The 17249-nt window shown below is 43.7% G+C and overlaps 1 protein-coding gene across 1 annotated transcript in view; it reads right to left on the reverse strand.

Moving 5' to 3' along the window:
* Positions 1-17249, reverse strand: part of SHROOM4 (shroom family member 4) — a gene marked incomplete at its 5' end in the record, with an annotated part of 223651 nt that overhangs the window by 49420 nt on the left and 156982 nt on the right. The window contains one exon of the mRNA XM_080795280.1: positions 9-143. Coding sequence (XP_080651406.1) covers positions 9-143 — 135 coding nt within the window. The remainder of the gene's footprint in view (positions 1-8; positions 144-17249) is intronic.

A 17249-nucleotide genomic window follows, 5' to 3' on the forward strand; every position in this document is an offset into this window, starting at 1 on the left:
AGACTCACCTCGTGTTGCAGCCGGAATGCCAGGACAAGCTGAAGGCTTCAGAAGGGAAATGCATGGTGGTGGCCGCTTCAGGGCATCCCTCCAGCAGCTTGGCCACATGCCATGAGTGCGGCCTACTGACAGGGGCGTTTCTCCTACAGCAAGAAAGGGACAGGAAGTCAGCTTAGGGAACCAGAGCTGAAATCACTTCCCATGCAGCTTCCGCCCCCACCCCCTCTTTCCCTTAAATGAAGTAGAACATCTTGCAAGGAGCTGATATAGGAATCTTAGTGGCCCTCCTCAGCTCCCAGCTTTCAAATTCCCTTCATCCTCAGGGTGAGGTGTGGCTATACAGAATGTTGGCTTCCCTGGGCTGTTTTGCTTGTGGGTGTATCCCAAGCACAAACAACAGTGCCAGACACCACAGTAGATGCTCAGTAAGTGTCTGTGGAAGAAATGAGTATTGCTGCCCAGTAAACACTGAGCTACCCCAAGTTTTCTTGGGGAAAAAAAATCAGTCTGGTCAGTCTTCCCATTTTTTCTAAGAAAAGAAGAGGCAAGTGATTAGAAGTTCAAACAAGTCAACAAGAGGCTGCAAATCCTCCAAATTTCACTTGTTCATTTGATAAGCATTTGTCGTATGTACCAACTGTGCACAGTTCTGGGGATACCAAGATGAATGAAACATGGTCTCTGCCCTTGAGAGCTTACAGATGAGTGAGAGTGAGAGAGCCAATACAAATAAAACCTGGCAAAGGCCCTGAAAGAGAAGGATAAGATGGGGACAGAGGTGAAATGCCTGCATTTGTAGGCAAAGGGGGGGGCAAAGAACCCCAACTCCTGCCAGGGAATATAGCACAGAGTAGTGAAGGTGCAGGGCGAGGCTGACAGAGGAGACTGGCCACTCAGCCTGGCAAGTGTACCTAAAGGGAAACAGGTTGGAGGCCAAGGCCCTGGATGTAATCACAGGATCCGTCTGGTGCTGGAGGCTGCTGCCATACTCTTGCACTGACCAGCTTAGACAAGACCCATTCCTCTCCTCTGGTATATTCCCCATGAAGAGACGTCACCCTTGCAAGTGGGGGCAGAATGACATGTGGAAAGAGCAGAGCACATGAGGGACATGGGTCATGCCAGAAGATTAGGAGAAGACTGATGAGGTAGAGGAGGGAGGGGCAGAAAGCAAGGAAGCAAGCAAGAAAGAGACAGATGTCAGAAGGACCAGGTGGATGATAGAGATAAGAATGAGAGAGGATTGGGGCGCCTGGGTGTCTCACTTGGTTAAGAGTCTGCCTTTGGCTCAGGTCATGATTCTAGGGTCCTGGGATCGAGTGCCACATCGGGCTACCTGCTCAGCAGTGAGTTTGTCTCTCTCTCTTTGTCTACCCTTCTGCCTGCTTGTGCTCTCTCTCTCGAATAAATAAATAAAAATCTCAAAAAAAAAAAAAGAGTGAGAGAGGATACCAAGAAAAATGAATGACAGAAAGGGAGAAAACTGAGATTATAGAGAAATACATAGTAAAGGGAAATGGGTGATAGAGAGAGAGATGAATGACAGAGTAAGAGAAAAGAATGACAAATAAGGAGATGAGAAAGGAGGAGAGAGAGCGGATAGCTTCTTTACTGATTTATGCAGCCATTTACTGTGGCTCCATACTAGACACTGAGGGTACAGAGTTGACTAGGATAAGGGGCCCTGTTTTGAACAATCTTGTTATCTAGTGAGATAAATCAGCTCTCTACCTCCCAGGAGCAGTAGTGGATAGACTTAAACTAGATTCCATCCTAGCTGGGAATGCCCCTCACCCCTGTGGAAACACAGAAAATCCCAGCGGTGAAAGGCTTTAAAGGCCCAAAGCCTAAAAAAGTAGTCCTGAGGAATTCTCCTCAGGCCTTGCTGGGGAAAACGTGGGTTGAGTGGTAACGGGCCAGACACAGACAAGGAGGTGTGAGAGGAAGGGCAAGGGAAGCTGCTTGTCAAAGGTCAGGAACCAGAGCCACAGGTCAGCACTGGCTAAGATTTATGGGCAGGAAAGCCAAGTGAGGCCCCCACTATTAACTATAGTGTTCTATTATGGGTTTCAGAGTACTCAGCAGGGAGGCTCGAGGCACAAGAAGACCTTGGCAGAGGAGGCAGTGGGGTGCCTGTTCCAGAGTCTCATGCACAAAGCCATGACACTAGAAATCTTTCCAGCTACTATTACCTGGTAGTCACTCATTAACAACTGTGTATAAAGCAGATCATGGAAGTAATATGAGCCATGTGTGTGAGTACTATGTACTATGCTTCTAGGCACTGAGGGAGGATACAGTAGAGAACAGGGTACCTTTCTTATTTGGGGCCCTTCTTCTACATCCAGGATTTCTAAAGTTTTTCTGAGTCCAGGGTTTAACATTTGGGTGGTTAGCCTTGATACCACCTTCTCCCCAACCATCCAATCCCTCCCTGAGTTCTACTGAGGTTTCTCTTATATCTTTCTGGCTTCTCTCTCTCCCTCTCTCTCTTTCTCTCTCTCTCATTTTCACTGAGACTATTTCACATAATCACACTTCTCCTCCACAGAACCCGCCACCACCCCCTTCTGGTCTAGTCCAGGCCCTTAACACTTTATATCCATAATAGTGTGTCAGTCTGCCAGCCAGTCTCCCCTTAGTCCACCTCCAGTCACTGCTTTTACTTTTTTAAGATTTTATTTATTTATTTGAGAGGGAGAAAGAGAGAAAGCATGAGTGGGGGAGGGGCAGAGGGAAGGGAGGCAGACTCCCAGCTGAGCAGGGAGCCCAGTGTGGATCTCAATCCCAGGACCCCGGGATCATGACCTGAGCTGAAGGCAGACACTTAACCGACTGGGCCACCCAGGTGCCCCTCCAGTCACTGCTTTTAAGATTACACTGTGTCAAACACTAATTGAATTGTGGCATTCATCTATTCAAGAATCTTTACTGGCTCCCTATTTCTTACCCTGTTCTGCAGCAAATAGAAACTGGATCTGACTTTCAAGGTCGTCTATAAGATAGCTTTACCCATCCAGCCCACTCTCCCATGGCTGTGCTCCAATCATGGCCTGCAACCAATTTTGTGTCTTTGCTGTTGGTTTCCCAATAGAATCTAGCACAGGCTCTGGAGATGGAGCACCTTGGTTTGAATTCCAGCTCCATCACTTAGGAGCTCTGTTGGTTACATAGGTGACTTCACTTCTCAAGAGCTCTTGTTTCTATTACAGTTAAATTGGGATAAAATACCTAATTTGTGCAGTTGTAAAGAACAAATGAGACAGTGCATTTCAGTTGCTTAGAACACAGTCTGGTAAGCCCTCAACCAATTGTAGATATTACTCTAACTGTCTCCTTTTCCTGGGATCCCCCTCTCATTTTGTCAACCTGAATCCCACCTGTTCTTCAAGGTGCTGCTCAAGTACTGTGTCCTCCCGGGTGCTTGTCCTTAGTAATTGAGTCCTCACAATTTAGCCAATAATAATATGATGCTTTTATATTGCTTATCATCATTTCATCCCACCAACTGTATTAGGTCAGTAAGCAAGAAGGCAGACACAAGTAGACAGATCTTTGTTCATATCCTAACTCTATCACTTTGGATGTGTGATTCTACACAAGTCACTTAAGCCATTTGAGCTTCGATTTTCTTATCTGAGAAAGGGAACAATAGTCCTTACCTGGCTAGGTTATTGTGAGGATTAAGGATAATATTCTCAAAGCATCTGAGACACAGCCTGATGCATAACAAGCAGTCAACAAATAATACATAGTCTCTAACAAGGGTTATCAGCTCAGACTTGTCCTTCTCGATGGTTCAAGAGTACTCCCACTGGGTTTATCTACCCAATGTCAAGGTTCTGCTACACCACTCTCTTGCCGCACTTTGAAACATAGCTTGCAAAAGGTCCCTACTCTCTAGAGTTTCTCCAAGAGTAGGAAACAATCCAAAAGGAGACAGAAGCAAGGCAGTAGGGACTTTGGGACCATGGGAAGAAAACCCCAAACAGGAGGAAGAAAAATCCTAGCAGAGGAACTACAGCTAGAACTGGGACCTTTTAGTGCTAGTTTGGGAAAGGAGAGGAAACTATCTATAGGGTGTGATACTTGGTCTAGTATTATTCCTAAACATCCCTATACTTGGAGACAGTCCATACTTACATTCCACTCCTAGCTGTGTGACCTTGGGCAAGTCACTTCCCTGAGTTGTAGATTCTTTATCTGTAAAATGAGGAAGATAACTATTCTTTACTACGAGTTGTAGCCTGGATTAAATGTGATCACATGTGTGAAATCACTTAGCAGAGTGCCTGACATACCATGAACTTAAAAAAAGAAAAAAAAGAACAGGTACCATTTATTGAATACTTAAGCTACGTCAGGCACTAAGCACTTTGTATCCATTGGTTGATTCTGTCCTCACTCCAACCTTATCGGTAAGAGCTATAATTATCCCCACTTTGCAGATGAGGAAACAGAGACACAGAAAGCTGAATTGCTTTGCCAGCTTCAGAAAACTGAAATTGCTTTGCCTTGAGGATGAGGCTTAGAACCTCCAGTCCTTTCTAGGATACCGCATGACCCCTCCTCCCCAAAGAGGGTCCTGTCTCAATGAGCTGGTATATCTGAGGCTCCTCTTGGCTCTTTCCACAAGAAGCAGTCAGAAAAGGAAAGTCCCAGTGGTCCTAGAGTTTAAAACCATACCCCCTTTAGGCAGTGGGGAAGACGGATGAAGAAAAATAAGGAGAGGCAAGAAAATGCCAACCACCAACCATGCAGATCCAGGCCTAGGCATGGAAGGATGACACCAGTGGCCTGCCCTTTCTCCCATGCCTGGCTCAGACACTGTCATTAGTACATACCCGACCATTCATTGTCCCAAAGTTCCTTTCTTAGGAAACAAAGAAAGGGATATTGAAGAAAGAAAGCTGAAGCGGGGAGAGGGGCAGCAGCCATGACTACCCGCAGTACCTACCATGGAAGTTGCCCCTCGTGGGGAGATGGATTAGGAGAAAGCTGGGTATCCAATCAGCTCAGGTGCCCAAGGACCCCTCCAGCCGGACCCCAAGGCTCCTTCCTGCAGGCTGGATCTTCCCTTAGCTGGGACCCATCTGCCTTCCTTTTAAGACCTCCTGAGATGATGGGCCATCAGCCCCAGCTCCTGAGTGTGATCCAAGGACCTCAGGCACAGTCAGGTCCCAGTTCCAAGAACAGAGAGGAGTAGCATTGAAGGCAAGGTATGGTCACCAACCGTTGGACCTAGATGTGGCCACAGCTGTAGGGACCGAAAGCCAGTGTCAGAGAGCAGGACTGAAGGAGTGAAGACGCTGCTCCAGAAACCAGCCAGCACCCTGGTGGCAAAGGGAAGGATGAAAGGCAGTCCCAGCAGCATAAACAGCCCCCCTGTTCCCTACTCCAGCCTCCTCTGGGCCCTGGCCCACCCCCTTCCACAGCTCAGGGGCCAATAAGGAAGCTGGGCCCCCAGCCACTGCTAGAACTCAGGAAAGGAGCAAGGAAATGATGTTTGGGAAAGATAAAGCGAGTGTCTAAAAAGAATTTTTAAAAATACACGTAAGTGAGAGAGAAAAATACCCCAGACACATACACTTAAAAGAATTCCTGTGCTTCCTGAACCAAGCTGACCCCACCCAGCCATCTCCGTAGGTCCGCTGGGCCCCAGAAAAGGGAAGCCCAGATCAGCCAAGGCTAGCAGCCTCCAGGTCCAGAAGAGCAAGTAGGAAGGACTATCGCTTATTTTACATAGCTGGGAGCAAGTGACCTAGAGATTTTCCAAGGGGAAGGTTCCGTTGAGGCAGAAAGACTTATAAACCAGTCTGGGTCATATTTTACAGGGTCTGCACTTCCTATGGGCACCTGAGCCAATCCAGGGAAAACCTCATTTTGCAGCAGGGACACCAACTCCAGAATAGTGGTGCTTGGAGTCAGCATCTCTGGCTCTGCTGTGAATTTGCTCTGACTTCTGACAACTTACTCCTCCTCTCTGAGCTTCTGTTTCCTCTCTGCAAAATAAAATGTTGACTCCATTGAAACAAACGACCCTTCCAGCTAAACATGCTCTGATGTAATAGTCCTGGGCCCCAGGCTGGGGCTTCAGATGACGTCCTCACTGACATGTGTGATAGCCAGAAACCAGAGCAGCCCCACGTGAGTTTCCTGTATATCCCAAGCCCCAAATCAGGCATCAGAGTTTAATTTCTCTCAGGGATTTAGAGTTGGGGGTTTCCCTTTGTAATATTCCTGATCCCCATTCCAGTTTCCCTTGGCCTCTGGTCCGAAGTCCAGCAATTTCTGGCCCAAGAGGGCTTATATGGGTCCCCTCAGGACAAGAAGCATGCCCAGGCTATTCCTCTCTGGGGAAATCGTTCCTGGAGGCCTCTTCCCCTCTCTTCCGTCTGTACCATCTGGGAAAGTCTGGGTTGACTTTTGTCTGCTCCCCAAAAGGCTGGTGCCATCCAAAGAAGCCCATGGGCCACCTTTTGGTAATTAGTACTGTATAGGGAAAGGCTGGGGATTTTATGGGCATATCAATCTGGCTTGGAGTTTCAGCTTCACCACTCACTCCTGGTTTGGCCTTGGGCACGTCACAGGGCTTCCATTTTCTTACCCACCGGCATTCAATAATTGGCACCTGCTGTTAATGTTATCTTCTACCCCAAATAATAACGGGCAAAAGTACTGTCAATAGCAAGAAAAATAACTTTCTCAATCCAAATGAAGATGAAAGAGAAAAGACTAGTTAAAAGAAGGTCCAAAACCAATGGTTACCAGAGGGGAGGTGGGTGAAATAGGAGATCGGGATTCAGGAGTGCACTTGTTGGGATGAGCACCAGGAGTTATATGGAAGCATTGAATGGCTATATAGTACACCTGCAACTAATTTAACACTGTATCTACACTGGAATTGAATACAAAACTTAATAAAAAAATTTTGAGGGGCACCTGGGTGGCTCAGTGGTTTAAGCCTCTGCCTTCGGCTCAGGTCATGGTCTCAGGGTCCTGGGATCGAGCCCCGCGTCGGGCTCTCTGCTCAGCAGGAGCCTGCTTCCCCCTCTCTCTGTCTGCCTCTCTGCCTAGCTCTGATTTCTCTCTGTCAAATAAATAAAATAAAAAAAAAAAAAAAAAAAAAACACGAAAAATATTTTGAAAAAAGAAGGTTCAAAAGCCAAACCTAGTATGTGGCTACTCAGAGCTTCTCAAACTTTAGTGGGCATACTAATAGCCTGGCCATCTTGTTAAAATGCAGATTCTGAGTCAGTAGGTCTAGAGTAGGCTCCAGATTTGATTTTCTCATAAGCTCTACGGTAATGCTGCTGCCAGTGGTGTGATCACCATTCTTTGACAATGCACAATACGGTACCATTAACGGTACACTACAGGATAACCCCTGGTCTGAAAAAGTAGCAGGATAAACAGTCTCTTCTCCTGTCATTACTCAGGCCTCAGTGCCAGGCCTCCCTAATCTTCTGGTCATCAAGTGCCTTTCTCCTTCCACTCAGGAACCCAGCACAAAACAGTGATTCCCTGATGAGGCCTGTTGATCCTCACTTCCTAACAAAATAAAGAAGGAGGAGTTTGATGGCAGTCTGGCCTTTTCAGTACCCAGGTGAGGTTGAGGAAATTATAACGAGAGGTGCAATCATGTTTGTGGGACTTCCTGAGGTAGGGGAGGTGGGGAGGGCAGATGAGCTAGGGAGTGACCAGATGAGGTAAGAGGATGGGCAGGTAGGCACAGATAGCTTATACTTGAAAAATCCATAGGCAAAGGAAGATAAAAGAGGAACACAAGCCATTTGGCCAATTTGGGATTTGGGAAAGAAGCTGGGGGAGGGGTTGGGGGTGAAAGGGGGATCCTCTCCCTTAGCAGGGCTGAGTTCCAGATTACATGACCAAGTATAACCTCCTACGTTTGGGGGAAGGTAAAGATGACTGCTTCCCTTTTTTTTTTTTTAAGATTTCATTTATTTATGTGTCAGAGAGAGGGGAAGAGAGAGAGAGAGAAACAGAGAGAGAGGCAGAGGAAGAAGCAGACTCCCTGCTGAGCAAGGAACCTAATGTGGGACTTGATCCCAGGACCCTGGGATCACGGCCTGAGCTGAAGGCAGATGCTTAACCAACAGAGCCACCGAGGCATCCCAAGATGACTGCTTCTTTTCCAAGCACTCAGAAAATAAGAACTTGGCATGGCTGCAAGAGGAGGATGAGCACATGCAAGTGAAAGTGGCAGATAAGCCAGAAGCTAGCTCCCAGAAGAGCCCTCTGATAAAAACTTCCGAGAGATGAGGAGATGGAGGCAGAAAAATTCTGGAATGAGTGCCCTAGTGGACTGTCACCCCAGTATCTTCTGACAGCACTACCTGTCTCAGAGCCTGGCTCCCAGCAGACCTGTCAAGCAATATGTAGAGGCAAACAGAGAAAGAGAACAATGGCTCTGCCTCAACCCAAGGCAAGAAGGAAAATATGGTCCGTGTTGCTGGGGATTGTGCTTAATCCAAGGTCTGGGCCATAACCTGTTGCAGGCTCTTTCCTCTTTTGAAAGTATTTAGATAAGGAGAAGTACAGAAGAGAGTCCTTAATTAGCTCTGTTTACTTTCTGTGGTTCTTCCAGCCTCTGCCTGAATATCACATTCCACCTGCCCCACACGAAGGAGGCCAAACCCATTCTGGCCAGCTCAGCAGGAAGGGAAGCCTGCACATGGACTGGCGGACAGAACAATGCACAGCTTGTTTATCTGACAAAATAGGGGAAAAGCTGCTTGATCGTCATGGAGGGATACAGAGCTATGAAGGCCCACTCACACCCCACTGTTAGTGGTGGGGGGTGGGGGCTTGCAGCCTGGTGATCCAGAGACCCCTTTTTTTACAGACCAAACCAACAGGAAACATGTATACGTGTGTGTGTATGATTTTAATGACAACTTTGACAACAGTGGCTTTCTTGTCAGTCTGGGGAAGTTATAATTTGGATCACCTGAAATGTGGGTATTTTATGTAGAAGGGGCTTTGGTATTGTTCTGCCTCCCCACCTTCCCCCACCTCCTCCAACTTCCCCTCACTTCTCTGAATATTCAGGTCAAGTACTTTCATATAAATCCACTGAATCCCCCTCTCCACCCTCCATGCTGGGGTCCATCCGTAGGTAAAAGGAAACCCAGGGTAGTGAATAAGAAAAGGGATGCTGTGGTGAAGAGACTCCCTCAAATGCTGTGGTGTGTGTCAGGGGGTGCCTTTTGGCTCTTCATGTAGACAGTGATACTTCATCTGATTTGACCTTCTGTCTTCATGTATCCATTTTTCACATTGAAATCTTTAAAACATGGGGACACCTCTTTTTCTAAAGGCTGGAAAGAGGCAAAATGTGAATGATGCAGGAGAGCCTTCCAAATAATGAGGGGCTAAAAAATGCTTAGTACTTTAGAAACATAGTACTTAGAATTCTCTTTCAGGGTGGGCTGGAGAGCATATTTTAGTTTTTCTATGTATAGTCTAATAAGACATACCCATCATAGACTGTTTATTGTCAGTGATCCTAAAGGCAAGGAGGTTAACAGTGCATATTACACAGCTTCTAAAAGCAAGGGAAGCAAGTCAACAATCTGAATAATGAAAGAGAGTTTTTCTCACTTTGCTGTTACAAAAGCTAAGAGTGCCCCACCAGAGGCCTGACGGAGACTTCTGGAGAGCACACAGAGAAAATGACAACAGGTTCATAGAGCACCATCTTCTGAGTCAGCTTCTGCTGTGATGCCCAATTTCCTAAACCAACACCCACAGTGATAAAGAAGGTAGAGGATCTGTCCTTCAGCTCTGGTTTCTATTAGTAGTATTTGTAGTATCCCGTGGGAAGGAGGTTATGGGAATAATACAAAATTTCCTTTCTTCTCCCTTTAAGCCAAATATCTTCTTCCACTCAAACTCAGTATTAGAGATACCACTTTTCAGGGAGATGATGGAACCCACAGAGGTTTCCCCCAAAGTCAAGTCTCAAAGCCCTCAGAATTACTTCTGGCCACTCTTCGACTCACCCCCACTAGTAAGGACATGAAGCCTTAGGACGATAGCCAACAATAGTGAATACCCCAGTAGAACAAAGAACACCCACACACTCTGCTTTGAGCAAACATGACAATGAGAAAGGGTCAATGTGCAGTGGACCTGGACTACAGTGAGCTAGGTGGACAGTAGTGGGAGATGAGGTTGCAAAAGTGCCAAGGCCAGGTCATTTTCAAAGGCCAAAGTAAGAAGCATACATTTAAATCTCAGTGCAGTGGGAAGCGAGTGGACACTGTTAATGTCCAAATGATCAAAGTTTTATAAAGATCTCACCTGGCTGATGGATTTAGGTAGGACAAGAGTAGAAGCCAGGGAACCAGTTAAAAAGGCTCTTGTAGGTAAGAGATCATGGTGGTTTTTTCTAGGGAAGAAGCAGTAGGGTAGAGAAAAGAAGCTTGATTAGAGATGTCTCAAAGAGGTAGAGCTGGCAGGATTTGTTGATGGATTGAATGCGGAGAGTGAGGGAAAAGGAAGCCATGACATTCGGGTCATCTGGCATCTGTACCTTCTTAGCACAGAATTCATTCCCGAAACTAAGTCATTAGTAGTGCTAAAAAAAAAAAAAAGTTGGCAGTCTTCACCATTCTTTTATTCAAACATTGATGGAGCTTCCATCTACATTTAAGGTGCATGGAAGGGTACTATGGCACATGCCAAAATGAAGACTCAGTTTAAACTGGAGGAGACTGGAGAAGTCATGCCAAGTTTTGCATAAACAAGAGGGGAGAAAGCAGGAATATGCTGAATGAAGAACGTACAGTTTCTATAAGGCACACGGGAAGTAAAATCAAAATGACAGTGAGAATACGGCAGCCCATAAGTGTTAGGGTAAAGCATTTACTTTATATAACCCAAGAGGCAAGAGAGAGGCTTTGGAGGCTCCAGGATAGGACAGCAACATGGTAAAAATCAGTGTGTGGGGAGGGTTATTCTGGTAGCCATGTGTAGGACAAATTATGTGGATAAATAGTGAAAGCATAGAGAAGTAAGCAGGCTGGCACCACACATACGATAAAAGGTAGAACTAGAGCAGGACAGTGCGGGGGGGGCAGCGGAAGGGAAGGCTGGGAGGGAGGACATGAGAATCAAAATCAACAAGGTTGGACTACTAATTAAATATGAAGGAGAGAACGGGGTTAATGTGACCATGAAACACGTGGGAGAGCAGTGGTATCGCTCATCTAAATAGGGAAGTTGGAGCAGGAGCTGGCTTTGGGAGAAATGTTTGATTTTTGACAGGAGTTTGTTTCATAGGCTGTCAAATTATGTAGATAGGCATGCCCAGCAAGAAGCTTAATGTCTGGGCTGCAGTGCTAGAAAGAGATTAGGGCAGGCTATGGACATGCGGTCATTATCCCGAGAGGAGGCAGCTGATGCTGCTGCATTGGATGTAACTGCCCGTGGTAAATGTGTGCAAAGAGGGTAGGTGACAGGTCTCTACAGAACAGCTAGAGTTCAGGTGGGAGAAGAAGAAAAGCTGATCAAAGAGACACAACAATAAAGTCATTTTTCAATGATATTGGCAATATGTATTTTTAAACTAGGTGTCCGCCAAGTGGCAGGACACAGGCGTTCTTACGCATTGCTAGGTAGGAAGGGATATGGGTACACGCTTGCTGCAGGGAAATGCAGTGTAGCAAGAGACATCAAAATGTTCCCACTGTGCTTGCTTCAGCCAACATACACTAAAATTGGAATGATATAGAGATTAGCATGGCCCCTGCAAAGGATGACATGCAAATTTATGAAGTACTCCATTTTTCTCCCCTGGAATTAGAGAACATTGCTGGTTGCATAACTTTGTGAATACACTGACAATCACTGAATGACACACTTGAAAGTAATGAATTTTATGGTATGTGAATTACATCTGTTTTAAAAAATGTTCCTACCCTTTGATCCAGTCTTCCCACTCCTGGGATTCTATCCTAAGAGAGCAATTAGAGATGCACACATTGATTTATGTACATGAAGTGTCATCTACTGCAGGGATATTTATGATGCTAAAAACAGGAATATTCTAAGTGTCTGACATTTAGGAAGAGTTAAGTGAAGTATCGTACATCTACATGAAGGAAAAATAATCTACCATTAAAAACCATGTTTCTCCAGACTACTTAATGATCCTGGAAAAGGCTCACAATATAATGGTAAGCCAAAGAAAAAGTATATAAACCTGTATGTAGTACCAGCCCAATTCAAAAAATATATATGCATGTACCTATATATTCATGTACAATCATACACTTATTAAAAGACTGAAAACAAATACACTAATATCTTCCCAGTAGGCATTTATCTCTATGTGGTGGAATTAAGGGTCATTCTTAATATTTCTTACACCTTCACAAAATTGCAAAGTTGTCTCTCTACACATGCATTATAGCTGAATGAGAAAAGGTTTTCAAAGAAAAAAGACACCATTCTACATGGAGATATCATTTACCCTGACAGTTGTCGGATATAACTTTCTGATACATTTAAGTTAGGAATCTGCAATTATACTTGTCATTTCACTTAACTATTTCAAACATCTAGATTTCGCCCTCAGGTAAATCAGCCTAGAGCCCACCAACTAGCAAAATGCTTCCCCAACAAATGCTTTGCTGCTTGGTAGTGCATTCCTCTGTTTATTTTACTACTAAAACAAAAACAAAAACAAAACCCAACCCTCCCCCAAAACCAAAACCCCCCCAAACTAAAAAAAATCCCCAAACCCCTGCATTTGACAGTTTACCCCAATATTAACACTGGAAACTGTTCTTTGCTGTGAGAGGTGGACAGGGCTGGAAGAATAAGGAGCAAGTTGAAGGGAGACCAGGCAAAGGAAAGGGGTCAAGTCAAGGTCAGCATCATGGCTGTGCCCAGTGAGTTGAAAAATATTACCACTCAAGGTCTTCTTCTTCTTTTTTTTAAAGATTTTATTTATTTTTTCATGAGAGATGGAGAGAGAGAGAGAGGGAGGCAGAGGCTGAGGGAGAAGCAGGCACCCTGTGAAGCAGGGAGCCCAATGTGGGACTGGAATCCCAGGACCCTGGGATCATGACCTGAACTGAAGGCAGCAGCTTAACTGACTGAGCCACCCAGGAGCCCTGCTCAAGGCCTCCTTGGCTATAGTTTCTTCCCAGGTGCCTGATGAACTTGGTTGGACAAAATTTCATGGAGAGGGAACAAGGCACAGGAAAATCTGGTGTGGGGTATGGCAGCAAGTACCATTTGTGAAGACATCTAATTTCTAACATTTGTATACAGTTCACAAGGAACTTTCATACACACCATTCCATTTAAGCCTTACAACCACCTTATAAACTCTACTGCTGGAAAGACGAAACTCAGGCTCAGAGGCGAAATAAATCACACAAAGCTTGAACTCAAGTTCTTCACTTTCAAATTCCTTTGCTTTTTCCCTAAACAGTGGTTCTCAAAGTTTTTCTATAGATCAGCATCAGCATCACTGAGAACTTGTTTAGAAATGAAATTCTGGAGTCCGACTCCAGACCTTCTGGATCAGAAACTCTGGGAATCGGGCCCAGAAGTCTGAATTTTAACAACCTCTCCAAGTGATTCTACTGCACACCCACATTTGAGAGCCATCACTCTAAAGAATGCTACCATGCATTTGAAAACAGATTTTCTAAGGAGGGCATGTATTGCATGGAGCACTGGGTGTTATACGTAAACAATGAATCTTGGAACACTACATTAAAAACTAATGATGTATTGTATGGTGACTAACATGACACAATTAAAAAAAAACAGATTTTCAAGCAGCTTCTTTTATATACTGGCTGCTGGGCACCTGGGTGGCTCAGTCATTTAAGCATCTGCCGTCAGCTCAGGTCATGATTCCAGGGTCTGGGGACTGAGTTCCACATTGGGCTCCCAGCTCAGCAGGGAGTCTGCTTCTCCCTCTATCTTTCCCAACTCCTTGTGGTCTCTCTTTCTCTCACTCAAATAAATAAATAAAATCTTTAAAAATAAATAAATTAATTAAATACTGGCTGCTGGTGCTTTGACTTATGTGGGGTCTTGTCTTCCAAGGCAGCCTGGGAGCCTTTCTTCAACTGTCAGTGGCTGTATATATAGTCGAGGGGGCTGCCTGAATAGAATTTGGGCTCCAGGGGCAGGTGGGAACACATTACTTCATGGTGAGGAAGGTCTCAGAACCAATAGGGCAATTCCCTGCTCACATCATCTCTGTTTGGAGGAGATATGAGCTGGTGAGCCGCTGCTATATATCTACCTCCCTTTCTGAAATTTCTCTCCGTGAAGGCTTTCATATGGTTCCACAATGTCCTGCATGAGCCCCTGGGAAATTTCCTGATCTGATCTATTTACATTTATAAACCTCTAGTTGCTCAAGATTTTCATTTCTTTGGTTTTCATTTTTTAAGAGAGGCTTTTCCAAACAGCAATTTAGAAAAAATGCAAGAATTGAAATAAAATTATTTTCCTTCTGGGGAATATGAATTCCCCTACTCATGCCGCTCAACTTACTCCCTACCCAGTTTCCTCACTGCAGGTAACTGCTTGCTCTCTCTCTCATGCATGCATGCACTCCTGCACTCAGTCATACACATTCCTTCCTCTTGGGATGGAGAATAAACAAATCTGTTATTTTTTTTTAAATTGGACTTGACTTAAATTGGATTTTAAATTTTGTCAAGGTAATGTTTGTAAAATTGAAACAAAACTCATACATAAATATAGATTTAATTCGAAAATACTAAAGCTAAAAGACAGAATCACAGAATGAAAATTTTAAAGTTTTGTTCTTTGTTCTTTGTCCCCAGCATCTTGAATAGTGCTTGCTTGGCTCTCAATAATTGAATGAGTCAATGAATGAATGAATGAATTCGATGCTAGTACCAATGTAAACAGGAAATATGAAAATACAAAAAAAAATATTTCCCTTCCTACCTAGGCATTGAAAAATGTTGGGAGTCCACAAGGATTATGAATGCAGAGCATTCAGGCAAGAGGGCTTTGACACGAGATATATCCTGTGGAACACTGAGAGACAGCAGAACTTTAGGGCATCTTGACCTGCCTAGTACAGAATACATAACGTCTACTAACCTGCAGGTAAAAAATCTACATAAAGGAGGTCATGCTTGAGGTCTGACCTTGAAAGAAGGGTAGGGATCGACTGAGATGAAATGTACTCCTATAGAAGGAATAGCATGTGAAAATCATGGAAATGGGAATTAAAAATGGTGTCCTGAGAGTAGGATGTGAGAGGAGGGGTGGTGAGAGGTAAGGCTAGAGAAGCAGGCTGGGCCAGAACATGGAAGACTAAGTTGCCATGTTAATGAGTTTGGACGTTCCCACAGGCACTGGGTAGTAAGTGCAAGATTTTAAGTATGACAGTGGCAGAACCAGATTTGCATTTTGGAAAGATGTTTCAGTTGACATTTTGTAGGGAGAAAAGAGGCAGGTGGACCACTTGGAAATAAAAGTTACAGTCCAAGTGATCTCTGATTCAGGGACAGAGTGGAGAGGTATATTTGAGAATTATCTTGTCTGGGAGGTAGGACCAATAAATCTTGGTGTCTGATTGGACAGATGTGAGGAGTAAAGAAGAGGAGGGAGTCCAGAATATCTGCCAGATTTCTCACTTCAGCAAATGATTCAGCCTGTCACCAATACAAGCAGAAGAATAGGGAGGAAATCAATCCAATTTTGGACAAGTTGATTTTTAAGTATTTTTTAAAGCAACACTTGCAGAAGGCAAACCATTCAAAGAGTACAAACAGTACAAAAAAAATGAGTCCCCCACACTACTAGGGAAACCACTGTTAACATTTTCTCATTTATCCCCCAGTAGCAGTAAGGTATAGTATTAAAATCATAAGCTCTAGAACCAGACTGGATCTGAATTCATCACTGCTAGCTGTATGGCCTTGAGCTAGTTATTTAACATCTCTGTCTCACTTACATGATCTGTAAAATGGAAATATAAAAATAGAACACCAAAAAAGCATACAAGAATACTGTTCAGAAACTTGATGTTTGTGGTTAAATAGATAATTTCATATCTGTGTGTACTTTTTCACAACTTTTTAAGAACTGGATAGTATTACACCATGCAAATTTTGTTCAGTTTATTTAACCTTTATCCAGTTAATGAATAGTGAGGTTGTGTCTATTTTTTTTTGTTAGTACAAATAATGCTGCAGTGAATATCTCTGTAATCTTTACACACAGATGATTATATCTATTAGATAAAGTGGAATTGTGGTTCACAGAATATGTGAATGTTTGTAATAAAGTCTCCTGAAATCCAAAGAGGTTATGGTAATTTGCACTTCCACCAACAATGTATTACAGCAATGCTTTTCAAACTTTAATGTGCAAACAAATCACCTGGGGATCTCATTAAAATGCAGGTTTTGATTTAGTAGTTCTGGGTTGGAACTGCATTTCTGACAATCTCTGGGTTGATACAGATACTGCTGGCCCAAGTATCACATTTTGAGTAGCAAGGTATATAGCAAGGTGTAAGAGTGCGTTTCTCTGCATGCCTGACAAAAAATAACAAATACTGAATGCTCTGATTTTTGCCATTCTCATAGGTTCATTCATAAGTTGTATCTTAAGGCATAAGTTGTTGCTTAAATAAATCTGTATTTCTTTAATTATGAGTTTTGGTGAGCATCTTTTCACTTGTTTTTATAGACCAACTTTTTTTTTTTTCTCAGTTTCCTGTTTAGGTCCTTTTCTCTCTTTTACAATGATTCGTTGGTATTTTCCTTAGTGATTCTCAGTCTCAAGAGCCCTGTATATATAAAGGGAACAAACTACCCTATCAGATGCAAAATCTCCTTCCCAGGCTTCTGTCTTTAGATTTTGTTTATACACTTATGTTTTGCTGTACATTTGAACTTTGGTGAAGTTGAACTTAAAGAGTTTTCTCCTTGATGGCTTCCTTTGTGTCTTGCTTAGAAAGACCTTTAATATTTCATGATAAAATCATATATTAAAGATTATATACTAAACTATGTCTTTGGATCAATTTCTAGACCTAATTATGGTCCATTGATTTGGCACATGAATATGTGCCAGTTTTAATTAAGCTGTTTTATTTATTGTAGTTTTATAATGTGTTAGAAAGCGACTGGTCCCTTTGTCCCTTATTACTCTTCTTTTTCAGACATTTCCTGACTAATCTTACAGATTTATATTTCCATATGTAC

This window comes from Martes martes, assembly GCF_963455335.1.
Source record: "Martes martes genome assembly, chromosome: X".
NCBI classification, from domain to species: Eukaryota; Metazoa; Chordata; class Mammalia; order Carnivora; family Mustelidae; genus Martes; species Martes martes.